A 27,373-nucleotide genomic window follows, 5' to 3' on the forward strand; every position below is an offset into this window, starting at 1 on the left:
TAACTATTCTTGTATACTGGGCGGTAAACGTTTATGGAGCTTGAAAACATTTACTTAATGTGAAGTTTAGCTAGGTTAGGCCCACTTGGTTATCGAGGATGAGCGCGCTAACGTTAATAACAAAGGGCTCTTATTTCGAAATGCGACGAGGAGAAAGCGGTAAACTACGTGGGGAAGTTTTAAAATGACCGGGCATTCGGTGGCGTAATCACAAGGATACATATAACATTAAAACATATTACATGTAGAAATTAAGCACAGAAACGTGTGTAAAATTACAATACCTTATAATCCCTTTGATTGAGTAGCCATTTTATGATGACGTCAAAGCACGACTAGTCTCGCGAAGTTTGGAACTAGAGCGCAATAGTATATTATTTATTTAATTTAACCTTTTTTAACTAGGCAAATCAGTTAAGAACAAATTCTTATTTACAATGATGGCATACCAAAAGCCTGGGGGCTGGGATTAAAAATAAATATAGGACAAACACACATGACGACAAAAGAGACCTAAGACAACAACATAGCATGGTAGCAGCACAAAACATGGTATAAACGTTATTGGGCAGACAACAGCACAAAGGGCAAGAAAGTAGAGACAACAATACATCACGCAAAGCAGCCACAACTGTCAGTAAGAGTGTCCATGATTGAGCCTTTGAATTAAGAGATTGAGATAAAACTTTATTGCAGCTCGTTCCAGTCGCTAGCTGCAGCGATGGCGTCTTTTTGTGAATTTTGAAGCATATTTGTAATTTTAAACAAACGCTTCATAAATCACGAAGGTAATTTTAATTTAATGATATCATAGAACAAAACGTATAAGATCTCCTAAGCCTGTGTTAACCTCTAAATTTATTTTCTGCGTTTATCCCAAAACTATTCTTTCCCCTGAATGAACCAGAGGTAAATCATTTGCGGGTTTTAAGATTATAAAGTGCCGAGCTCTAAATACATTCTCGTCATTTTCTTTGTTACATCCAGATTTTGACATGAAATGGAAAGACAAACACGTTACAACCACATATAGAACAATGATCAAAATATTTCACCAGATGTATAAATATTAAGCATCCGGATTGCGTTTCCACTCACTACCAAATATTGTGATGAGGAAGCCCAGTGGGAGATGGAGCGAGATGGATTTTGGCCAACATTCTTCAAATTACATCAGTGAAACATTTGATCTCCATACAGTTTTCTGTTTCCAAAAGTAGAATCTGTAACAGAGTGAACTGCCTTTTGTATACTTTGCCAAAGTTGAAAAAATTGCTTTGTTTCGGAGTGCAAGGGCAACTTGAGTTATTGTACATTTGCACTTCAAAGTAGGCGTTCCCTAACGGACATATGCAAATAGATGCCAGAACACGCCAATAGGATCTCACTAGCTCGTGCTTGGCTCTGACCGCCTCCTTGTTTGTTCTGCCCACTATGATTAATTTACTCCCATTGGAAACGACAGGCTCTAGTCTATCTTGGGTTAGTTATCAAAAATCTTCGACCTTACTGTACAAGTCTCTTTATTTAAATGTAAATAATATTTTAAATTCAAACCAGGGAAAACAAGAACGTTACGAATAAAATAATTAAATGACAGAGTAGACTATGACGTGGCAGTGAATTTCTGTACTGTACAGAACACTATACAGAAATTAGACCAAAAAATAACAAAACATGAACAACATTGAGTCCAACCTTTAAAATGTCATTTAAAATGTGCATAACAAATAAATAAATACACATTGTAAAATCTTCTCTACCTTTTCCATTTAAAATACAACTAGTTGTCCATGTATGATGCCGTATTCCAGTTTATTTAGTTGACAGCAACCTGGAAGGGTTGATGATCAGGGTTTGAGTTGTATTATTGTGCGTATTCATGTTTAAGTGTGTGCGCGTGTATGTAGGTAGGTATGCGTGTAGGTTGGTAAGTAGATAATAATTCCATTCCAGCCATTACAATAAGCCTCCTATAGCTCCACCCACCAGCTCCCTCTGGTGTGTATTACAGCGGGGGGAGGCCTATGTGGTGCACATTGCAGTATGGCTGTATGAGGTATCTGGCTGTAGACCAGAAAGTGTTGGTGAAGCCGAGTCCTGTACAGTGGTCGTAGCAGCCGGGGACCATGGAGACCAGGACACCCAGAGGAACCAGGAAACCCAGGGTGAAACCTCCTGCTGCTCGGACACCTCTCACCATATCTGACCACACACCACTCTTCTCCTCTAGCATCTGTTTCTCCTCCTTAACCACCTCCTCCTCTTTCTTCTCATCCGCCTCTCTTTCTACCATCTCCTCTACTCTCTGCTCCTCCTCTATCTTCTCCTCCCTCTGCACCTCATCAGAGGAGTCCTCCTGGGGTAGGAAATTAACACACGCATTAAGCAACAGCGTCTCTCCCCTAGGGTGTGTGTGTGTGTGTGTGTGTGTGTGTGTGTGCAAAGCTGTAGGATGGGCTCATTACAAAACTGGAAAGGAATTAATGGAACGGTATCAAACACATCAAACATGTGGAAACCACATGTTTTAATCTGTTCCATAAATTCCATTCCAGCCATTACGGTCAGCCTGTCCTCATTCACTGGCGCGAAAACACTCTCCCAGCTAAGCCCTACCTAACCCTAAACTCACACTGTCCTGTAGTACTACTTGATCACCACACAGTGGAGACAAACACTCGGCCATGATCGGTCATGTGTGTGTGTATGTGACCCACCATCATGCATGGCAGTAGACCCAGTTCCTCTGCTAGAGAGATGGAGCGCTGAGTGGCTTCAGACAGAGTTCCATCTAATGCCATGTAACCCCCCTCTCCTCCATTACTACAGACAGAGAAAGACATGAGGAAAGAGAGAGAGGGTATGAGCTATTACAAACATGACAAAATTAGAGAGTGTGTGAGGGATGTTATGATTGTGTGTGTAGTTACACTAGGGCCTCTGCCAGTTGGCTCTGCAGATCCTTCATCTTCTCCTTCAGATCCTGAGAACAGAGAAACACACACACATAAAGCCCAGAGTGTATATCAGTTAAATATGTGTGTGTGTGAGGTCTGTATCAGGCATATGTAAAATGTGTGTGTGATGTACCTGTGCAATGGAGGAGTACTCTGTAAGGGACTGCTCCAGCTGCTCAACTACAAAGTCCTTCTGAAGGATACACGTGCACACAAAGTTATGTTGAGCAAAGGCCAGCCAGCTAATAGACTGCAATGGACCATATTTAAACTGGCAATCCATGTGGCATGTCTAAAGAAAAACTTGTACATTTATTGGGTATTTAGGGCATATTTCAAATGTAAACATCATCTTCAATATGTAGGTTTCGCCTACCTTACGTAGGACCTCATCCCTGTGATCCAAAGCGAGTCTGCTCTCCTCGAGCCGAAGCTGTTTCTCACACACACGTTACTAGTTACTATTAGGGCTGTGAAAAATCCTGCGGCCTCCCAGGACCAAAATTACCCCCCTCTGATCTGGTGGTAGGATACCCCTGAGTGTGTGTGTGTGTGTGTGTGAGTTACCTGTAAGGCTTGTAGAGCCTGGCTGAGGTTAACGATCTTCTTCTTGTCAGTGGCTCTGTCTGGTATAATACGGGACATCTAGGGGTGAGAAACAGATAGACAGAACGAGAGAGAATAGAATAGAAACGTTCTGTTATGTTTTGACAACAATGTGTATTATGCCTCCATATTGGCTGGCCAGTGAAACGTTCAGTTTGTCTGTTCTAACAGGGTCAAGGGTTAGGTCATCATACCTCACTGCCGATGGTTTCGATCTGGTCCTCCAAAATCTCCTTCTCTTTCTCCTGCCGGAACAAGGGATGAAAACCATTGTATTTCTCACCATTTTATCAATACTTTCTTTCCAAGTTACTTCACATTTACCAATTAGCTCAGTTGGTGAGGTGATTGGTCAAATCAGGTGTGTTCAGTTGGGTGGTTTATTTGTCATATATATACAGTTGAAGTTCACACTTAGGTTGGAGTCATTAAAACTCGTTTTTCAACCACTCCACAAATTTCTTGCTAACAAGAAACGGCAAGTCGGTTAGGACATCTACTTTGTGCATGACACAAGTAATTTTTCCAACAATTGTTTAGAGACAGATTATTTCACTTACTGTATCACAATTCCAGTGGGTCAGAAGTTTACATACACTAAGTTGACTGTGCCTTTAAACAGCTTGGAAAAATCCTGAAAATTATGTCATGGCTTTAGAAGCTTCTGATAGGCTAATTGACAAAATTTGAGTCAATTGGAGGTGTACCTGTGGATGTATTTCAAGGCTTACCTTCAAACTCAGTGCCGCTTTGCTTGACATTGTGGGAAAATCAAAAGAAATCAGCCAAGACCTCATAAAAAGTATTGTAGACCTCCACAAGTCTGATTCATCCTTGGGAGCAATTTCCAAATGCCTGAAGGTACCACGTTCATCTGTACAAACAATAGTATGCAAGTATAAACACCATGGGACCACGCAGCCGTCATACCGCTCAGGAAGGAAATGCATTGTGCCTCCTAGAGATGAACGTACTTTGGTGCGAAAAGTGCGAATAAATCCCAGAACAACAGCAAAGGACATTGAGAAGATGCTGGAAACAGGTACAAAAGTATCTATATCCAAACGAGTCCTATATCGACATAACCTGAAAGGCCGCTCAGCAAGGAAGAGGCCACCACTCCAAAACCACCATAAAAAAGCCAGACTACGGTTTGCAACTGCACATGGGAACAAATATCGTACTTTTTGGAGAAATGTCCTCTGGTCTGATGAAACAAAAATAGAACTGTTTGGCCATAATGACCATCATTATGTTTGGAGGAAGAAGGGGGAGGCTTGCAAGCCGGAGAACACCATCCCAACCGTGAAGCACGGGGGTGGCAGCATCATGTTGTGGGGATGCTTTGCTGCAGGAGGGACTGGTGCACTTCACAAAATAGATGGCATCATGAGGTAAGAAAAATGATGTGGATATATTGAAGCAACATCTCAAGACATCAGTCAGGAAGTTCAAGCTTGGTTGCAAATGGGTCTTTCAAATGGACAATGACCTCAAGCATACTTCCAAAGTTGTGACAAAATGGCTTAAGGACAACAAAGTCAAGGTATTGGAGTGGCCATCACAAGGCCCTGACCTTAATCCTATAGAAAATGTGTGGGCAGAACTGAAAAAGCGTGTGCGAGCAAGGAGGCCTACAAACCTGACTCAGTTACACCAGCTCTGTCAGGAGGAATGGGCCGAAATTCACCCAACTTATTGTGGGAAGCTTGTGGAAGGCTACCCGAAACCTTTGACCCAGGTTAAACAATTTAAAGGCAATGCTACCAAATACTAATTGAGTGTATGTAAACATCTGACCCACTGGGAATGTGACGAAAGAAATAAAAGCTGAAATAAATCATTTTCTCTACTACTATTCTGACATTTCACATTCTTAAAATAAAGTGATTCTCACTGACCTACGACAGGGAATTTTTACTAGGATTAAATGTCAGGAATTGTGAAAAACTGAGCTTGAATGTATTTGGCTAAGGTGTATGTAAACTTCCAACTTCAACTGTATATATAGGGACCTAGTCAGTTGTGAAATGTGTCAACTGAAATGTGTCTTCCGCATTTAACCCAACCCCTCAATCAGAGGTGAGGTGGGCTGCCTTAATCGAAATCCACATCTTCGTGCCCGGGGAACAATGGGTTAACTGCCTTGCTTAGGGGCAGAACGACAGATTTTTACCTCGTCAGCTCTGGGATTTGATCCAGCAACCTTTCGGTTACTGGCCCAACACTCTAACCACTAGACTACCTGCCGCCCCTCTAATATATATATATATATATATATGGTTTCCACAGGAGGTTGGTGGGACCTTAATTGGGAAGGATGGGCTCGTAGTAATGGCTGGAACGGAATCATGTATGTATCAAATACATCAAACATATGGTTTCCATGTGTTTGATGCCATTCCATTTGCTCCGTTTCAGACATTATTATGAGCCATCCTCCCCTCAGCAGCCTCCACTGATGGTTTGTTTACTATTGCTGTACACCACTTCCTGGTTAACCACCAGTTGTTTGATGTAGGCCTCCAGGTTGCCCGTAGCATCGTCTTTCTCAACCAATAGGCTCCGGATCTCCTCCAGCTCATCCATCAGCTGCTCTGCATCATGAATCGACTGCTTCATCCTGACAAACACAAATAATGATGAACAGCCTGACTGATTGATGGTTACATTTGACTTGGTTGTGCAGGGCAGTGTGTGTGGTTGCTAATATGGTTACCCTTTGACTTGGTTGCGCAGGGCAGTGTTCTCGGTGCGTAGCAGTGTGTTGTTGTCATCGGCTACCTCTACTGTTCTCTGCAGCTCTGAGTTCAATTGCTTCAGTCTGCTTCGGGAATACACCAACTCTGCTAGAACATCACGCCTCTCCTCTGAACTCCTACAAACACATAAGTTAGAAAGTGGTAAGTACACAAACTTCTATCACAACAGCCTTGATGTCCAGATCACGAAGGACCTATCATGGTCTAAACACACCAACATAGTTGTGAAGAGGGCACGACAAAGCCTCTTCGCCCTCAGGAGGCTGAAAAAATTTGCCATGAGCCCTCAGATCCTCAAAAGGTTCTACAGCTGCACCATTGAAAGCATCTTGACTGGCTGCATCACCTCCTGGTATGGCAACTGCTTGGCATCCGACCGCAAAGCGCTACAGAGGGTAGTGGGTACGGACCAGTACATCCCTGGGGCCAAGCTCCCTGCCACCCAGGACCTCTATACCAGGCGGTGTCAGAGGGAAGGCCCTAAAGATAGTGAACGACTTTAACCACCCAAGCCATAAACTGTTCTCTCTGCTACCGCACGGCAAGCGGTACCGGAGCGCCAAGTCTGGGACCAAAAGGCTCCTTAACAGCTTCTTTCCCCAAGCCATAAGACTGCTGAACAGTTAATCAAATTGCTTCCCGGACTATTTGCATTGCCCCCCCCCCCCCCCCCCCCTTTGCACTGTCTCTATGTACACTGACTGGACTAGAGGTCGACCGATTAATCGGAATGTCCTATTAATTAGGGCCGATTTGAAGTTTTCATAACAATCGTTTTTTTACACCTTTATTTAACTAGGCAAGTCAGTTAAGAACACATTCTTATTTTCAATGACGGCCTAGGAACGGTGGGTTAACTGCCTTGTTCAGGGGCAGAACGACAGATTTTTACCTTGTCAGCTCGGGGATTTGTTTTTGCAACCTTCCAGTTACTAGTCCAACGCTCTAACCACCTGCCTTACATTGCACTCCACGAGGTGCCTGTTACGCGAGGGCAGCAAGAAGCCAAGGTAAGTTGCTAGCTAGCATTAAACTTATTTTATAAAAAACAATCAATCAATCATAATCACTAGTTAACTACACATGGTTGATGATATTACTAGTTTATCTAGCGTGTCCTGCGTTGCATATAATCGATGCGCCTACTTCGACAAACGGTGATGATTTAACAAGCGCATTTGTGAAAAAAGCACTGTTGTTGCACCAATGTACCTAACCATAAACATCAATGCCTTTCTTTAAAATCAATACACAAGTATATATTTTTAAACCTGCATATTTAGTTAATATTGCCTGCTAACATGAATTTCTAATAACTAGGGAAATTGTCACTTCTCTTGCGTTCCGTGCAAGCAGTCAGGGTATATGCAGCAGTTTGGGCCGCCTGGCTCATTGCGAACTATGTGAAGTCCATTTATTCCTAACAAAGGCCGTAATTAATTTGCCAGAATAGTACAGAATTATGACATAACATTGAAGGTTGTACAATGTAACAGCAAGACTTATGGATGCCATCCGTTAGATAAAATACGGAACGGTTCCGTATTTCACTGAAAGAATAAACGTTTTGTTTTCGAAATGATAGTTTCCGTATTCGACCAATTTAATGACCAAAGGCTCGTATTTCTGTGTGTTATTATGTTATAATTAAGTCTAGGCTTTGATAGAGCAGTCTGACTGAGCGATGATAGGCACCAGCAGGCTCGTAAGCATTCATTCAAACAGCACTTTCGTGCGTTTGCCAGCAGCTCTTCGCAATGCTTCAAGTATTGCGCTGTTTATGACTTCAAGCCTATCAACTACCGAGATTAGGCTGGTGTTACCGATGTGAAATGGCTAGCTAGTTAGCGGGGTGCACGCTAATAGCGTTTCAAACGTCACTCGCTCTGAGACTTGGAGTAGTTGTTCCCCTTGCTCTGCATAGGTAACGCTGCTTCGAGGGTGGCTGTTGTCGATGTGTTCCTGGTTCGAGCCCAGGTAGGAGCGAGGAGAGGGACGGAAGCTATACTGTTACACTGGCAATACTAAAGTGCCTATAAGAACATCCAATAGTCAAAGGTATATGAAATACAAATCGTATAGAGAGAAATAGCCCTATAATTCCTATAATAACTACAACCTAAAACTTCTTACCTGGGAATATTGAAGACTCACGTTAAAAAAAACACCAGCTTTCATATGTTCTCATGTTCTGAGCAAGGAACTTAAACGTTAGCTTTCTTACATGGAACATATTGCACTTTTACTTTCTTCTCCAACACTTTGTTTTTGCATTATTTAAACCAAATTGAACATGTTTCATTATTTATTTGAGGCTAAATAGATTTTATTGATATATTATATTAAGTTAAAATAAGTGTTCATTCAGTATTGTTGTAATTGTCATTATTACAAATACATTTTTAAAAATCGGCCGATCAATCGGTATCGGCTTTTTTTTGGTCCTCCAATAATCGGTATCGGTATTGGCGTTGAAAAATCATAATCGGTCGACCTCTAGACTGGACTATACCCATTCTACACTGACACTCCAACACACACCTACATACACTCTCACACGCACACATATTGAAGCCACAGACACGCTTTCACATAAGCTGCTGCTACTCTGCTTATTATCTCAGCTTTTTTATTTTTTATCTATGCATAGTCACTTCACCCCTACCTACATGTACAAATTACCTCAACTAACCTGTACCCCCGCACACTGACTCGGTACCGGTGCCCCCTGTATATAGCCTCGTTATTGTTATTTTATTGTGTTACTTTTAAATAATTTTTTACTTTCATTTGGTTTAAAAAATCTGGAACTCTTCTTGAACTGCACTGTTGGTTAAGGCCTTGTAAGTAAGCATTTAATGGTAAGGTCTACACTTGTTGTATTCGGCGCATGTGACAAATAAAGTTTGATTTGATTATTATATATCCTGATTGCCTAGTCATGTTTACCCCTACCTACATGTACATATTACCTCAATCACCTCAACTACCTCGTACCCCTGCACATTGGTACTGTTACTCCTTGTATATACCCTGGTTGTAATTTTATTGTGTAACTCTTTCCTTTATTTTTGTAGCAAATTTTTCTTACTTTTTAACTGTGCATTGTTGGGAAAGGGCTCGTAAGTAAGCATTTCACATAAACGTCTACACCTGTTGTATTCGGCACATGTGACAAATACAATTTGATTTGCTAGGAGTTGTCTGGGTGTAAGGCACTTACAGGTCTGCAGAGTTGAGGATTCTCTCCTCCTCTGACACGTACAGCCTGACAGACTCATCATTCTGCTTCCCCTCTGAAACACGCACAAAACATCAAAACAGACACACACACACACACACCTTTGAATTGGTCGTAAAGAGCAGCCAATAACCAATGAAAAACTCACCTTCATAATCATAGCCATCTTCCACTGAGTCTGACCTAAACGCACACACAGAGCAGCGAAATGTGTGAACACATAGATTTGAGCAGATAGATGAAGGTTATGGCTATAACTGTGTGTGTGTGTGTGTGTGTGTGTGTGTGTGTGTGTGTGTGTGTGTGTGTGTGTGTGTGTGTGTGTGTGTGTGTGTGTGTGTGTGTGTGTGTATGTTCACCTTAGCTGGTCTGAGCTGGCATACATATCCCTCCATCTGGGTCCCCTGGTGCTACCTAGACAGGGGACAGGAAAGAGGAGGGACCATGTGTTACACATACATCCCTGATCTGTCAATGAATCTGCCTACTACTGCATGGTTGACACCTCAAGAGCCCAGTTCCACCTCACTTCCCACTTCTGAGCTGAGACCCAGTTCCACCTCACTTCCCACTCTCACAACCGAGAGCCCAGTTCCACCCCACTTCCCACTCTCTGAGCTGAGACCCCAGTTCCACCCCACTTCCCACTCTCTGAGCTGAGACCCCAGTTCCACCCCACTTCCCACTCTCTGAGCTGAGACCCCAGTTCCACCCCACTTCCCACTCTCTGAGCTGAGACCCCAGTTCCACCCCACTTCCCACACTCACAACCGAAAGCCCAGTTCCACCCCACTTCCCACTCTCACAACCGAGAGCCCAGTTCCACCCCACTTCCCACTCTCTGAGCTGAGCTGAGACTCCAGTTCCACTCCACTTCTCACTCTCACAACCGAAAGCCCAGTTCCATCCCACTTCCCACACTCACAACCGAGAGCCCAGTTCCACCCCACTTCCCACTCTCTGAGCTGAGACTCCAGTTCCACCCCACTTCTCACTCTCACAACCGAGAGCCCAGTTCCACCCCACTTCCCACTCTCTGAGCTAAGACCCCAGTTCCACCCCACTTCCCACACTCACAACCGAAAGCCCAGTTCCACCCCACTTCCCACTCTCTGAGCTGAGACCCCAGTTCCACCCCACTTCCCACACTCACAACCGAAAGCCCAGTTCCACCCCACTTCCCACTCTCTGAGCTGAGACTCCAGTTCCACCCCACTTCTCACTCTCACAACCGAGAGCCCAGTTCCACCCCACTTCCCACTCTCTGAGCTGAGACCCCAGTTCCACCCCACTTCCCACTCTCTGAGCTGAGACCCCAGTTCCACCCCACTTCCCACACTCACAACCGAAAGCCCAGTTCCACCCCACTTCCCACTCTCACAACCGAGAGCCCAGTTCCACCCCACTTCCCACTCTCTGAGCTGAGCTGAGACTCCAGTTCCACTCCACTTCTCACTCTCACAACCGAGAGCCCAGTTCCACCCCACTTCCCACTCTCTGAGCTGAGACTCCAGTTCCACCCCACTTCTCACTCTCACAACCGAGAGCCCAGTTCCACCCCACTTCCCACTCTCTGAGCTGAGACCCCAGTTCCACCCCACTTCCCACACTCACAACCGAAAGCCCAGTTCCACCCCACTTCCCACTCTCTGAGCTGAGACCCCAGTTCCACCCCACTTCCCACACTCACAACCGAAAGCCCAGTTCCACCCCACTTCCCACTCTCTGAGCTGAGACTCCAGTTCCACCCCACTTCTCACTCTCACAACCGAGAGCCCAGTTCCACCCCACTTCCCACTCTCTGAGCTGAGACTCCAGTTCCACCCCACTTCCCACACTCACAACCGAGAGCCCAGTTCCACCCCACTTCCCACTCTCTGAGCTGAGCTGAGACCCCAGTTCCACCCCACTTCCCACTCTCTGAGCTGAGACCCCAGTTCCACCCCACTTCCCACTCTCTGAGCTGAGACCCCAGTTCCACCCCACTTCCCACACTCACAACCGAAAGCCCAGTTCCACCCCACTTCCCACTCTCACAACCGAGAGCCCAGTTCCACCCCACTTCCCACTCTCACAACCGAGAGCCCAGTTCCACCCCACTTCCCACTCTCTGAGCTGAGACCCCAGTTCCACCCCACTTCCCACTCTCTGAGCTGAGACCCCAGTTCCACCCCACTTCCCACTCTCTGAGCTGAGCTGAGACTCCAGTTCCACCGCACTTCCCACTTTCACAACCGAGACCCCAGTTCCACCCCACTTCCCACTCTCACAACTGAGAGCCCAGTTCCACCCCACTTCCCACTCTCTGAGCTGAGACCCCAGTTCCACCCCACTTCCCACTCTCTGAGCTGAGACCCCAGTTCCACCCCACTTCCCACTCTCTGAGCTGAGACTACAGTTCCACCACCACTTCCAACTCTCCCAACCGAGAGCCCAATTCCACCCCACTTCCCACTCTCACAACCGAGAGCCCAGTTCCACCCCAATTCCCACTCTCTGAGCTGAGACCCCAGTTCCACCCCACTTCCCACTCTCTGAGCTGAGCTGAGAAGGTAAATAATCAAAATTGGACAAAATTGTATATTGTTCTACGAGTCGGTACTCACCATTAGAAGAGGGTGTGACCACTAACCCACCGTCATCCTCCCATTGGCCAGCCTCGGCAGGCCCACAGTACCGGCCCTGCCGCTCATCCTCCCATTGGCCAGCCTCGGCAGGCCCCTGGTACCGGCCCTGCCACTCATCCTCCCGTTGTCGTGAACCCTGGTGACCTCGGTGGAGAGACGGGAGGTCGAGCACCGAGCATGATGTCACACCGTGGGAGGCATAGTCCAATAGACCCAGCTGCTGCAGCCGCCCCACCTACATTAGAACCACAACAACTTAATCTTGAAAGGCTTTACGCCTACATACACATCTCTGAACGTGCTAACAAATACATGGCTGTTAAGATAAATGGCAGACTACTAGTACAGTATTCAGGTGAGCTTTATTGACATGAAACTGAAATAACCCAATGTTGCCAAAGCAATATACTATTTTTTATTTTTGTGTTGGCACAATATGAACGAATTCTAGCTATATTACCTCAATGGGGAAGGAGACGGTCCTGCGCAGCATTCTCCCTCAAAGCCCCAATGCCGCTAAAAATGTCTGTCCCCCTTGAGAGATTCAGACCATTTCAGACGATAAATTTTTTTCAAATCAAATCAGTTCAAACAGTGTGCTGTTACAAATGACAAGTCAGGAAGTAAAGACAGGTCGGTAGCTATCTACTAGGAGAGCTAGATCATTCATGAGCTTGAAAAACAATTCCAAATAAATAGGTTCAGTTCATGTAGGCGTTTATGACGTCACAGTATAAACATCACCCATGCCATCACACTAACAACCAAGCCTCCAAAGACTAAGCTAAAAAATAAAATAAAAACTCAGCTAAGTAGTAACTGTAGATAGCTAACTTAGCTGTCCGTCCTTTTCAACAGGAAAATGTGATCAGTTTTCAGCTCGTATTATAGCAATGTTGTTGCTTATCTTTCTTAGTTAGCGACCAAGCTAACTTTAGCTAAAGCGGGATCGCAAACTGACTAGCTACTGTAGCTAGCTAATGGATATTTTTCAATCAAGTAGCTAGCTAACAACAGTGACATAATAAATTATTGGCAGATTAAATTATTTGTTGACACATTTTTTTTTTACCTATCTAGCTAGCTAATTATTGCAGTTTCATTTACCTACCCAACTACTCTCCTATGACCTCCGTCTCCCTCACCAAAGCAGTGCGCACGAGCAACTATAACTTCAGCCAATCATTGATCGGTTTCATTATCAATGGACTCACTGGACTGATCCCTATGTTTTTTTTTTTTTGTTTGTTTTAGGAAGTCAATTGGGATGGCTGACGCTAGGTAAACGATTTTTATAACCAAACCCAGATAGACGACAGCTTGTCGTTTCCAATGGGAACAAATTAGTCATAGTGGGCAGAACAAGCAAGGAGGTGGGTAGAGCCAAGCACGCGCTAGCGAGTACCTATTGGCGCGTTCTAGTATACATGAAAATATTACCGTTAAAAAACGTCTACTCTGTGAAGTGCGCGTGTTTTACAACTCGATTCGCATTTGCACTCCTAAACAACGCGATTTTTTAGCAAAGGGTAAAGTCTACAAAACTTAGTCCAGTCTGTTCATAACATATTCTAGTTTTGGGAGCAGAAAACTGTATTGTTTAATCATGTTTAATCGAAGAGAAAATGTGCAGTATGTCGGCCAAAATCCATCTCGTTCCATCTTCTCCCACTGTTCGCCAGTGGCCTCCTCTCACTACGAGTGGAAACGCCAACCGGATGCTTCACATTTATACTTCAAGTGAAATATCTGTTTCATTGTTCTATCTGTGGCTTTGTATTGTATTGAGAAGCTACGAAGCTACCTGTTGGGCATATTGGCACTTCCCAGAAGGAGCAGTCCTCCATAGAAATGAATGGAATTCTACAGTATTTCAATTAAATGTTTCAAGGACAAAATTACATGTATTTAAGTATTTGTGTTGTTGTAATGGGGACAGTAACTTTAGTCATCAACAAATATTTATATATATTTTGGGGGGGGGGGTTATATTTTAGCTCACATAATATCATTTACAAGTATGCATTAAGGTGTCTGTAATATAATAAATGTGGCAAAAATGAATGTAGACATTAATAAATGCATTTCCGTAGCTTCCTAAATACTTTTTACAATGGTGGGGGAGTACCAATATGGAGGCTCGGGGTCTTCAATACAGAGCCTTCTATTAGTCATTTAGCGTATATATATATATATATATATATATATATATATATATATATATATATTATTGGTCTCAACCAGTGGTCTCAACCACAGATAGAAGGGGTTAGCTACCAGTAGTATCTTTCTCTCAACTTAATATTGAGCGTTATAATAGTAGAATACACAAGGTGCCATTTAAAAATGTGGTTGTGCATCAGCAATTTTCCTGTTATGTTTTGTTTTTATTTTTAAAACAACTTTGAGATTATTCTTGTATTGAAAAGCGCTATATAAAATAAATCCATTATTACAATTTATTATTGTTATATTTAGGCTCCTCCCCCTCTCCCCACAGGGCCAATGGGTGGCAAACTATTGAGGGCGTGGCCAAAATAAAAACGCCTCCCAACCAGCCATGTTGGTTGTCAGCTTCTTCAAAGGTGAGACGTGGACCCAGTCACAAACACAGAACAAACACAGGCCCACAGACAGACACAGGTCTGTTTTACTATCCTATTTGGGACCAAACATTTGATTCCCATTCAAAATCCTATTTTCCCTATCCTAACACTTAACCTAATCCTAACCTTAACCCCAAACCCCTAAACCTAACTCCTAACCCTAATTCTAACCTTAACTATTAACCTAACTAGATTAACCCCTAAGCCTTCAATAGCCTTTTCCTTGTGGGGACCTCTGAATTTTCCTTGTTTTACTATCCTTGGGGACTTCTGGTTCCCACAAGGACAGTAAAACCAAACACGCACGCACACACGCACACACACGCTTAGTAACTATAAGTACATTATCTTATGAAATAATTAATATATATTCAATTTGTTTTCTTTTGTTTGTTCATTTGAAGACTATGGGGATGGGGCTTAACTCACTGTGATTTTCCAGTAACAGAACGATAAGAGGAGATGAAAGCCTGAATCAGCGGTTAAATGACAAGACAGCATCTTCTCTCTCTTTTTCTCTCTCTCTCTACCCCTCTCTCTCCAGAATGCACCGAAAGAGGAAACGGTCTCATGACAACAATTTCCTAATCACCTGCCTGGTGCTGGGTGCACTCTGTGACGACTTAGACAGACACACAGACTCTGTCATCCCAAGACTTAAGTCATGCTGCAACTTTAGGAAATATATTCTGTTGAATATACATACTTGTGCAGTTGCTATTTTTCCCTCAAGTTTGTAAAAAGAGCACAGGTAAGAAACATTTCTCTTATAGAACTCTAAGTGGTGAAAAAGTATTGTTTAGAAATATATTATGTAACATATTTGAGTGTCTAGAAATTCAAGAGATAAAGTTAATAGCATACTGGTAAGAACTGATTATGAACTGTTGAATATTCAAATAACTTAGTTTTTTTTAAACTTAATATAAAACATGATGCATGCTTGGAACATAGGAATTTAAAGTGACTGTGTGACGTCATGGGATGACATTTGGCTGAATTCCTTTGTCAATGTAAACAAACCATATTGAAATAAAGACTAGTCTAGCCTACAGTGGAGTAAGTAGGTCTTTATGTAGTCCTGAAAGGCGTCTGCTTAATAAAATGTATTATTATTATTAAGTGTACAGTATAACATTATGTTTTGGACACTATGTTTTGACCTGTACTTTTTTACAACCCGTCTTTGAGATTTAGGAGCAAAGCTTTCTATTTAATTCACACTGGCAGCTTTGAGATGTTTTTCAATGTAAGAGGAAGGTCGTTGAGGCTGGTATGTTTTGTATTCTGAGGGTTGGTCACAGTTCCCATAGGGGAAAACAAACAAACAAACAAACACACACACACACACACACACACACACACACACACACACACACACACACACACACACACACACACACACACACACACACACACACACACACACACACACACACACACACACACACACACACACACACAGTATCCCCATCATAGAAACATGTTCATAGGGAAGGGAACTGGAGGAACAAGTGTAGCTGTATAGGTGTCATGTAGTCTGCCTGCAGACTTTAATCGTTCAGATGGCATGTCAAGGAACAAAACATGGAATGTAAAGCAAAGCATTTCAGATAGTCACGCTAACCTGTTCTCAAGGTTACCTGTACTTCATTAGCATACAGCTGTACACTACCTTACGGCTTTACCGTTCTTCCCCCATCGCTCCTCTTCTCCCATAAGAAAAATGTTTCCTATATTTTGGATCCTCCTCCTTCTCCCTCTGGTCTCTGCCCAGACATACCATTGGGGTCCATGCCCCACCCCCAGTGTCCAGCCCAACTTCAGCCTGCAGCAGGTAAACACACACACACACACACACATACACAGAGCTTTTTTGTGATTTAAAGCGTACATTTTTAACAACCCCTCTCCTACCCTTATTAGTACCTGGGCACGTGGTATGAGATAGCGAAACTTCCAGCATCCTTTGAGAGAGGGAAATGCATCCAGGCCGATTACACTCTGAGGGGAGACGGCACCATCAGAGTCCTCAACTCCCAGTTCTAGTCAGTATTTATTTCTGTGTGTGAGTGTTTAAGTGTGTCTGAACTATATCAAGCTTTACCTCATACATAGACATTTAGAAGTCGACTGTCCTCCCTGAACTGAAAGCTAGTACGGTTTTCTCATAGACATGTTTTTTCTAAAAGTGGTGACAGTGTATATCTCTGCCTCCAGTAAAGGTAAGGTGCGGACTGTGGAGGGGACAGCAGTGGTCCAGGACCCAAAAAAAACAGCCAAACTGGGGGTCAGCTTCTCCTACTGTGAGTCTCTACTGTCCATAACTCTTTACCATGACTATATCAAGTCTTTACTGTCTATAACTATATTATCATGACTATATCAAGTCTTTACTGTCTATAACTCTTTACCATGACTATATCAAGTCTCTACTGTCTATAACTATATTACCATGACTCTATTGAGTCTCTACTGTCTATAACTATATTACCATGACCATATCAAGTCTCTACTGTCTATAACTATATTACCATGACTATATCAAGTCTCTACTGTCTATAACTATGTTACCATGACTATATCAAGTCTTTACTGTCTATAACTATATTACCATGACTATATCAAGTCTCTACTGTCTATAAGTTTGTTACCATGACTATATCGAGTCTCTACTGTCTATAACTATATTATCATGACTATATCAAGTCTCTACTGTCTATAACTATGTTACCATGACTCTATTGAGTCTCTACTGTCTATAACTCTATTACCATGACCATATCAAGTCTCTACTGTCTATAACTATATTATCATGACTATATCAAGTCTCTACTGTCTATAACTATATTACCATGACTCTATTGAGTCTCTACTGTCTATAACTATATTACCATGACCATATCAAGTCTCTACTGTCTATAACTATATTACCATGACTCTATTGAGTCTCTACTGTCTATAACTATATTACCATGACTATATCAAGTCTTTACTGTCTATAACTATGTTACCATGACTATATCAAGTCTCTACTGTCTATAACTCTGTTACCATGACTATATCAAGTCTCTACTGTCTATAACTATATTACCATGACCATATCAAGTCTCTACTGTCTATAACTATATTACCATGACTCTATTGAGTCTCTACTGTCTATAACTATATTACCATGACCATATCAAGTCTCTACTGTCTATAAGTCTATTACCATGACTCTATCGAGTCTCTACAGAGTCTCTACTGTCTATAAGTTTATTACCATGACTATATTGAGTCTCTACTGTCTATAACTGTATTACCATGACTATATCGAGTCTCTACTGTCTATAACTCTTTTACCATGACTCTATCGAGTCTCTACAGAGTCTCTACTGTCTATAAGTCTATTACCATGACTCAATCGAGTCTCTACGGAGTCTCTACTGTCTATAAGTCTATTACCATGACTCAATCGAGTCTCTACGGAGTCTCTACTGTCTATAAGTCTATTACCATGACTCTATCAAATCAAATCAAACTTTATTTGTCACATGCGCCGAATACAACAAGTGTAGACCTTACCGTGAAATGCTTACTTACAAGCCCTTAACCAACAGTGCAGTTCAAGAAAGAGTTAAGAAAATATTTACCAAATAAACTAACGTCAAAAATAATAAAAAAGTAACACAATAAAATAACAATAACTAGGCTATATACAGGGGGTGCCAGTACCGAGTCAATGTGCAGGGGTACAGGTTAGTCAAAGTAATTTGTACATGTAGGTATGGGTGAAGTGACTATGCATAGATAATAAACAGCGAGTAGCAGCAGTGTAAAAAATAAATGGAGGGGGGGGGGGGTCAATGTAAATAATCCGGTGGCCATTTGATTATTGTTCAGCAGTCTTATGGCTGAGGGTAGAAGCTGTTAAGGAGCCTTTTGGTCCTAGACTTGGCATTCCGGTACTGGTGCAGCTGTAGAACTTTTAGAGGATCTGGGGACCCATGCCAAATCTTTTCAGTCTCCTAAGGGGGAAAAGGTGTTGTCGTGCACTCTTCACAACTGTCTTGGTGTGTTTGGACCATGATAGTTTGTTGGTGATGTGGACACCCGCTCCACTACAGCCTCGTCGATGTTAATGGGGGTCTGTTCAGACCGCCTTTTCCTGTTGTCCACGATCAGCTCCTTTGTCTTGCTCACATTGACGGAGAGGTTGGTAAGAGTTATAGACAATAGAGTTATAGAGTTATAGACAGTATTACCATGACTATCAAGTCTCTACTGAGTTTCCTTTGTCTATAACTATATTACCATGACTCTATTGAGTCTCTATTGTCTATACCTCTATTCCCAAGACTCTATTGAGTCTCTACTGAGTCCTTGCTGTCTATAACTCTGTTACCAGGACTCTATCGAGTCTCTACTGTCTATAACTCTGTTACCACGAGTCTTTACTGTCTATAACTCTGTTACCAGGACTCTATTGAGTCTCTACAACTATATTACCATAACTATTGAGTCTCTACTGAATGTCTACTGTTGCACAGGTCTTGTTACTCTAGTGTCCTGGATGAATTCAGCTCCGACTCAGAGAGAAAGAACAGTTAATATGATAAAAACATAATGTCTGACTCTGAGTCTGTCTTAATCTCTATCCCTCTCGACCTCTTCTCCCTCCCCCCTCTCCAACCCTCTCTCAGTCACTCCCTATAGTCCGTACTGGGTGCTGAGTACTGACTATGTGAGTGGAGCGGTGGTGTACAGCTGTACTGACGTGTTGAGGATTTTCCATGTCGACTACGCCTGGATCCTGGGACGTTCCCGCTTCTTGCCTGCAGAGGAAGTAGAGTACGCCAGGCAGCTGCTGGCTAAAGAAAACATTGACACCTTCAAGATGAGTGTTACTGACCAAACGGGCTGCGACTAGATGGAGGTTTAGAGGTCAGCGGTTAGGGTTGTAGGGTTAAAGGGTTATTTATGTGTCCACTTCCCTAGTCCTAACGCCGTAGACACTTCTCCCCTACTCCCAATGCTCTATCCACATGTCATTTAGCCCTACCTCTATAGTTACAGACAGAAATACAACTATCAAATACTAGACCTAGTATCCACCTCTCGTGTCTAATTAATCAATAAGGCACGAGGGGGTGTGGTATATTGCACGACGCATCCGGAGTGCCTGGACAGAGCCCTTAGCCGTGGTATATTGGCCATATACCACAAACCCCAGAGGTGCCTTATTGCTATTATAAACTGGTTACCAACGTAATTAGAGCAGTAAAAATAATAATTCCCATGGTATACACAATTATAATAGATTATATGCACTGACAGTTGGTCTTATAATCTTACCATCCAACATATCACTACCTACCATCTCATTTAGACTATATGTATTTTATATTTGAAACGTTATGGTCTGTAGTTGGAGATCTGTTAGTTTATAAGGTAGTTTGATTGATTAAATGTCTATGTAACGATGGTGACGGTTTCTTCATGGGATGAATAGAATGCTGACAGTATGAGTCAATTCTCTGGCTTCAAATTGAAGCCATGGGGTTTCTGTATATTGGGAATTAAAGTTTTGTTTTGAAGTCAAACTGATGACTGTCTTTTCTCCTGCAACAGTGGTTAGATTGCGATTGGGACAAGTGATGACAAGCTGTCCCCTCCTGAGTCTCTAGTCAAACAGCAAGTACTGATGTGGCCACTATAAAGCAGGGGTATCAAACCATTGACAGTGGAAGAATAGTAAAAAATCCTCAGGCAAACACACACATACATTTTTTTGCTATATGTGGGCAATGGGCAGGGGTGCATGCGTGTGGCTGTGACAAGGGTATGTGGGGAGAGGTGTGTGTGTGTGTGTGTGTGTGTGTGTGTGTGTGTGTGTGTGTGTGTGTGTGTGTGTGTGTGTGTGTGTGTGTGTGTGTGTGTGTGTGTGTGTGTGTGTGTGTGTGTGTCTTGGGGGTGACACGTGATCTTACATCAGGGTCCTGTTCCCTCATTTCTGCCGTGAGCTTTAGACTCCTCTGGACCCGAGACAGACAGCACCTCTGGCAAGACACACACAGGTAAAAATAACCAGACTCTTCTCATCACAACCAGGCGCACAGACGTTTGAATGTGTTGAATATATTAGTGTTATTGTTTTGATTCTGATGGAGAGTGAGTATTTTGTAAAGTTTTGAGTTAGTAGTTTAGAGTGTAGTTTAGAGTGTTTATCAGTGAACTCTGTGTTATGAGTCTAATATGTATGTTTATTCTACTAGTAGCTTATTCTGTGTTTGTGTTTTCAGAAGTCAGGATGAAGTTGCTGGTTGAGCTTCGAATTCTCTTCCTCTGTCTCATTGCCTGTAAACTCACTGGTGAGTCTCTCCTCCTCCATTAAAATGATGCTGCACAGAACAGTCTCTTTCTCAGCAGTGTTTTATTACTAACTCTTACTAATCATCAGCAACCTCTGGGATACCCTCCGTTATGTTACCTTCTGCTTGCTCTTCGTGGGGTTAGGCCGGGTTTGATGTTAAGCATTTTACGTCAAATCAATTAGTAAATAGTGCTGTATGTGTAATCCATGTTAAAGTGGCATAATAAGTACTCAGTATTGACGATAACTGACTCAGATGGCAGATAACTATGACTAACTGTTCTATTCAGTAAGGACAGAATTGCTGCATCCATAAGGCGAGGTCTGTTTTGAATGCTGCATGTGTACAAAGAGCACTGTGTGTTTGTGTGTGTGTGTGTGTGTGTGTGTGTGTGTGTGTGTGTGTGTGTGTGTGTGTGTGTGTGTGTGTGTGTGTGTGTGTGTGTGTGTGTGTGTGTGTGTGTGTGTGTGTGTGTAAACCCAGTGAGGAATAATATTTGAGGAGGAAGGAAGTTTCTTCGGGTATCCCAGAGTCCTCAGAGGAGGACTCTCATTTTTTCTGACTCTCAATCGAGTCTTTGTGAATGGAATACTTGGAACGCTTCAGAATGCTAAACTCCATCTCCCATCTCCCTCTTACAGATGTCAGAGCCTTCACCCCTGAAGGAGGTAAAATAGACACACACACACAGACCTCTACATACAAACAAATACAAATAGATTATGCACCAAATTGCACACAAGGACCAATTCAAATAGGCCAGGTCAAGAGGGGATGTTAATAATTTGATAATAATAATAATTCAGTGTATTTTTTTATTTAATTACAGCTGCATAGTTAATGTTTTTATTTGGTGTACAAACACTTTTTCATATCAATATTGTACATATATGTGATTGTAAAAGTTTTGTATATTTTGGTTTGGCCCATCGCGGGTTATCTGTATTTCCGTACCCCCTTATTGTCCTCTTTTGCCTGACCTTCGGCATAGCATAGCAACCACCTCCCGGGTGGCGCAGTGGTCTAGGGCACTGCATCGCAGTGCTAGCTGCGCCACCAGAGTCTCTGGGTTCGCGCCCAGGCTGGGCTGGGTTCGCGCCCAGGCTCTGTCGCAGCCGGCCGCAACCGGGAGGTCCGTGGGGCGACACACAATTGGCATAGCGTCGTCCGGGTTAGGGAGGGTTTGGCCGGTAGGGATATCCTTGTCTCAGTATGTAAAATGTAATAAAATGTATGCACTCTACTGTAAGTCGCTCTGGATAAGAGCGTCTGCTAAATGACTAAAATGTAAATGTAAAATGTATCTATTGTACCTTGTGAGTACTTGAGACAGTGTTTGAGTGAGTGTCCATGTGCTCGCGCAGGTGCCTGAGAGCTAGGACTGCGCCAAGGGTTGACATAATGTGTGTTGTCTCTTCGTGTGCAGGTATGTCTTTTATTTTGTCCGAATTATGTTCTGTATCATTTTACTTGTATGGTATTGTATGGTGTGCTGTTGTGCATCGAATGTGTGCACGCAGCACATGTTATTTCCTTTTTAGCGCTCTCTTTTGCCTGACCTTCGGCATAGCAAGGTGCCTGAGAGCTAGGACTGCGCCAAGGGTTAACATAATGTGTGTTGTCTCTTCGTGTGCAGGGCAAATAAAAATAATTCAACTAGCAGACCTTCAGTTGTGGCAGCGTCCTAATTAAAAGTACACAACGCAGAACGAACCACGCTACATGTGGACCTGCAAAAGGTTGATTTACTATTCTTGGGGACTTCTGGTTCCAACAAGGATAGTAAAATCAAACACACACACGGCTTAGTAATTGTAACTACTGTACATTATCTTATGAAAGAATTTAGTTATATTTCATTTATTTTATTTGTTAATTTAAAGACTATTGGGATGGGGCTTAACTCACTGTGATTTTCCAGTAACAGAACGATAAGAGGAGACAAAAGCCTGAATCAGCGGTTAAATGACAAGACGGGCATCTCCTGATAAACACACAACAGACACATTCTCTCTCTCTCTCTCTCTCTCTCTCTCTCTCTCTCTCTCTCTCTCTCTCTCTCTCTCTCTCTCTCTCTCTCTCTCTCTCTCTCTACCCCTCTCTCTCTCTACCCCTCTCTCTCTCTACCCCTCTCTCTCCAGAATGCACCCAGAGAGGGAGCGGTCTCATGACAACAATTTCATAATCACCTGCCTGGTGCTGGGTGCACTCTGTGACGACTTAGACAGACACACACACTCTGTCATCCCAAGACTTAAGCGACGCTGCAACTTTAGGAAATATATTCTGTTGAATATACATACTTGTGCAGTTGCTATTTCTTCATAAAGTTTGTAAAAAGAGCACAGGTAAGAAACATTTCTCTTATAGGTCTCTAGAAAGGTGAAAAAGTATTGTTTAGAAATATATTATGTAACATATTTGAGTGTCTAGAAATTCAAGAGATAAAGTTAATAGCATACTGGTAAGAACTGATTATGAACTGTTGAATATTCAAATAACTTAGTTTTTTTTAAACTTAATATAAAACATGATGCATGCTTGGAACATAGGAATTTAAAGTGACTGTGTGACGTCATGGGATGACATTTGGCTGAATTCCTTTGTCAATGTAAACAAACCATATTGAAATAAAGACTAGTCTAGCCTACAGTGGAGTAAGTAGGTCTTTATGTAGTCCTGAAAGGCGTCTGCTTAATAAAATGTATTATTATTATTAAGTGTACAGTATAACATTATGTTTTGGACACTATGTTTTGACCTGTATTTTTTTACAACCCGTCTTTGAGATTTAGGAGCAAAGCTTTCTATTTAATTCACACTGGCAGCTTTGAGATGTTTTTCAATGTAAGAGGAAGGTCGTTGAGGCTGGTATGTTTTGTATTCTGAGGGTTGGTCACAGTTCCCATAGAGGTAAACACACACACACACACACACACACACACACACACACACACACACACACACACACACACACACACACACACACACACACACACACACACACACACACACACACACACACACACACACACACACACACACACACACACACACACACACACACACAATCCCCATCATGTTCATAGGGAAGGGAACTGGAGGAACAAGTGTAGCTGTATAGGTGTCATGTAGTCTGCCTGCAGACTTTAATCGTTCAGATGGCATGTCAAGGAACAAAACATGGAATGTAAAGCAAAGCATTTCAGATACTCACGCTAACCTGTTCTCAAGGTTACCTGTACTTCATTGGCATACAGCTGTACACTACCTTACGGCTTTACCGTTCTTCCCCCATCGCTCCTCTTCTCCCATAAGAAAAATGTTTCCTATATTTTGGATCCTCCTCCCTCTGGTCTCCGCCCAGACATACCATTGGGGTCCATGCCCCACCCCCAGTGTCCAGCCCAACTTCAGCCTGCAGCAGGTAAACACACACACACACACACAGAGCTTTTTTGTGATTTAAAGCGTACATTTTTAACAACCCCTCTCCTACCCTTATTAGTACCTGGGCACGTGGTATGAGATAGCGAAACTTCCAGCATCCTTTGAGAGAGGGAAATGCATCCAGGCCGATTACTCTCTGAGGGGAGACGGCACCATCAGAGTCCTCAACTCCCAGTTCTAGTCAGTATTTATTTCTGTGTGTGAGTGTTTAAGTGTGTCTGAACTATGTCAAACTTTACCTCATACAAAGACATTTAGAAGTCGACTGTCCTCCCTGAACTGAAAGCTAGTACAGTTTTCTCATAGACATGTTTTTTCTAAAAGTGGTGACAGTGTATATCTCTGCCTCCAGTAAAGGTAAGGTGCGGACTGTGGAGGGGACAGCAGTGGTCCAGGACCCAAAAAAACCAGCCAAACTGGGAGTCAGCTTCTCCTACTGTGAGTCTCTACTGTATATAAGTCTATTACCATGACTATATCAAGTCTCTACTGTCTATAAGTCTATTACCATGACTATATTAAGTCTCTACTGAGTCTCTGCTGTCTATAAGTCTATTACCATGACTCTACAGAGTCTCTACTGTCTATAAGTCTATTACCATGACTCGATCAAATCAAACTTTATTTGTCACATGCGCCGAATACAACAAGTGTAGACCTTACCGTGAAATGCTTACTTATAAGCCCTTAACCAACAGTGCAGTTCAAGAAAGAGTTAAGAAAATATTTACCAAATAAACTAACATAAAAAATAATAAAAAAGTAACACAATAAAATAACAATAACGAGGCTATATACAGGGGGTGCCAGTACCGAGTCAATGTTGGGGGGTACAGGTTAGTTGAGGTAATTTGTACATGTAGGTATGGGTGAAGTGACTATGCATAGATAATAAACAACGAGTAACAGCAGTGTAAAAAATAAATGGAGGGGGGGGTCAATGTAAATAATCCGGAGGCCATTTGATCATTGTTCAGCAGTCTTATGGCTTGAGGGTAGAAGCTGTTAAGGAGCCTTTTGGTCCTAGACTTGGCATTCCGGTACTGGTGCAGCTGTAGAACTTTTAGAGGATCTGGGGACCCATGCCAAATCTTTTCAGTCTCCTAAGGGGGAAAAGGTGTTGTCGTGCACTCTTCACAACTGTCTTGGTGTGTTTGGACCATGATAGTTTGTTGGTGATGTGGACACCCGCTCCACTACAGCCTCGTCGATGTTAATGGGGGTCTGTTCAGACCGCCTTTTCCTGTTGTCCACGATCAGCTCCTTTGTCTTGCTCACATTGACGGAGAGGTTGGTAAGAGTTATAGACAATAGAGTTATAGAGTTATAGACAGTATTACCATGACTATCAAGTCTCTACTGAGTTTCCTTTGTCTATAACTATATTACCATGACTCTATTGAGTCTCTATTGTCTATAACTCTATTCCCAAGACTCTATTGAGTCTCTACTGAGTCCTTGCTGTCTATAACTGTATTTCCAGGACTCTATCGAGTCTCTACTCTCTACAACTATATTACCATGACTATTGAGTCTCTACTGAATGTCTACTGTTGCACAGGTCTTGTCCTGGATGAATTCAGCTCTGACTCAGGGCCTGTGAGAGAGGGCAGTTAATCTGATAATGACATCATCCCTGTGACTCTGAGTCTGTCTTAATCTCTATCCCTCTCGACCTCTTCTCCCCCCCCCCCCCCCCCCTCTCCAAACCTCTCTCAGTCACTCCCTATAGTCCGTACTGGGTGCTGAGTACTGACTATGTGAGTGGAGCGGTGGTGTACAGCTGTACTGACGTGTTGAGGATTTTCCATGTCGACTACGCCTGGATCCTGGGACGTTCCCGCTTCTTGCCTGCAGAGGAAGTAGAGTACGCCAGGCAGCTGCTGGCTAAAGAAAACATTGACACCTTCAAGATGAGTGTTACTGACCAAACGGGCTGCGACTAGATGGAGGTTTAGAGGTCAGCGGTTAGGGTTGTAGGGTTAAAGGGTTATTTATGTGTCCACTTCCCTAGTCCTAACGCCGTAGACACTTCTCCCCTACTCCCAATGCTCTATCCACATGTAATTTAGCCCTACCTCTATAGTTACAGACAGAAATACAACTATCAAATACTAGACCTAGTATCCACCTCTCGTGTCTAATTAATCAATAAGGCACGAGGGGGTGTGGTATATTGCACGACGCATCCGGAGTGCCTGGACAGAGCCCTTAGCCGTGGTATATTGGCCATATACCACAAACCCCAGAGGTGCCTTATTGCTATTATAAACTGGTTACCAACGTAATTAGAGCAGTAAAAATAAATGTTTTGTCATACCCGTGGTATACGGTCTGATATACCTCGGCTGTCAGCCAATCAGCATTCAGGGCTCAAACCACCCAGTTTATAATAGTTTATATACACTGACAGTTGGTCTTATAATCTTACCATCCAACATATCACTACCTACCATCTCATTTAGACTATCACATGAATTTTATATTTAGAGACTTTATGGTCTGTAGTTGGAGATCTGTTAGTTTATAAGGTAGTTTGGTTGATTAAATGTCTAGCTATGTAACGATGGTGACGGTTTCTTCGTGGGATGAATAGAATGCTGACAGCATGAGTTAGTTCTCTGAGGGTTGGGCACGGTTCCTATAGGGGCAAACACACACACACACACACGCAGTATTCCCATCATAGAAACATGTTCACAGGTAAGGGAACTGGGGGAACAAGTGTAGCTGTATACGTGTCATGTAGTCTGTATATTAGTAAT

The 27,373-nt window shown here is 42.8% G+C and overlaps 3 protein-coding genes across 3 annotated transcripts in view; 2 read left to right on the top strand and 1 right to left on the bottom strand.

Annotated features, from left to right (window-relative positions):
* The window catches only part of LOC120050960 (myoneurin-like), a 29,653-nt gene extending 16,312 nt beyond the window's left edge, over positions 1-13,341 (bottom strand). Inside the window, exons 1-14 of the mRNA XM_038997507.1 lie at positions 13,308-13,341; positions 12,657-12,730; positions 12,176-12,431; positions 9,929-9,983; positions 9,718-9,752; positions 9,552-9,624; positions 6,286-6,444; positions 6,072-6,189; positions 3,761-3,811; positions 3,528-3,605; positions 3,337-3,393; positions 3,094-3,153; positions 2,934-2,986; positions 2,721-2,826 (exon numbers count right to left, since the gene is read on the bottom strand). Of these exons, the coding sequence (XP_038853435.1) occupies positions 2,721-2,826; positions 2,934-2,986; positions 3,094-3,153; positions 3,337-3,393; positions 3,528-3,605; positions 3,761-3,811; positions 6,072-6,189; positions 6,286-6,444; positions 9,552-9,624; positions 9,718-9,752; positions 9,929-9,983; positions 12,176-12,431; positions 12,657-12,689 (1,134 nt within the window). The 5' untranslated portion in view covers positions 12,690-12,730; positions 13,308-13,341. The remainder of the gene's footprint in view (positions 1-2,720; positions 2,827-2,933; positions 2,987-3,093; positions 3,154-3,336; positions 3,394-3,527; positions 3,606-3,760; positions 3,812-6,071; positions 6,190-6,285; positions 6,445-9,551; positions 9,625-9,717; positions 9,753-9,928; positions 9,984-12,175; positions 12,432-12,656; positions 12,731-13,307) is intronic.
* A 2,038-nt stretch (positions 13,342-15,379) lies between these two features.
* On the top strand, positions 15,380-20,356 carry LOC120050325 (apolipoprotein D-like). Its single transcript, XM_038996905.1, has 5 exons — positions 15,380-15,553; positions 16,525-16,639; positions 16,729-16,850; positions 17,023-17,108; positions 19,488-20,356. Exons 2-5 carry the CDS (start codon positions 16,529-16,531, stop codon positions 19,712-19,714), a joined length of 546 nt encoding a protein of 181 aa, XP_038852833.1. The 5' UTR covers positions 15,380-15,553; positions 16,525-16,528; the 3' UTR covers positions 19,715-20,356.
* A 4,124-nt stretch (positions 20,357-24,480) lies between these two features.
* Positions 24,481-26,699, top strand: LOC120050326 (apolipoprotein D-like). Its single transcript, XM_038996906.1, has 4 exons — positions 24,481-24,585; positions 24,667-24,788; positions 24,961-25,046; positions 26,328-26,699. The coding sequence occupies exons 1-4, from the start codon at positions 24,481-24,483 to the stop codon at positions 26,552-26,554; spliced, it is 540 nt and encodes a 179-aa protein (XP_038852834.1). The 3' UTR covers positions 26,555-26,699.
* The last annotated feature ends 674 nt before the right edge of the window (positions 26,700-27,373 follow it).

This window comes from Salvelinus namaycush, chromosome 7 (assembly GCF_016432855.1).
Source record: "Salvelinus namaycush isolate Seneca chromosome 7, SaNama_1.0, whole genome shotgun sequence".
Classification (NCBI taxonomy): Eukaryota; Metazoa; Chordata; class Actinopteri; order Salmoniformes; family Salmonidae; genus Salvelinus; species Salvelinus namaycush.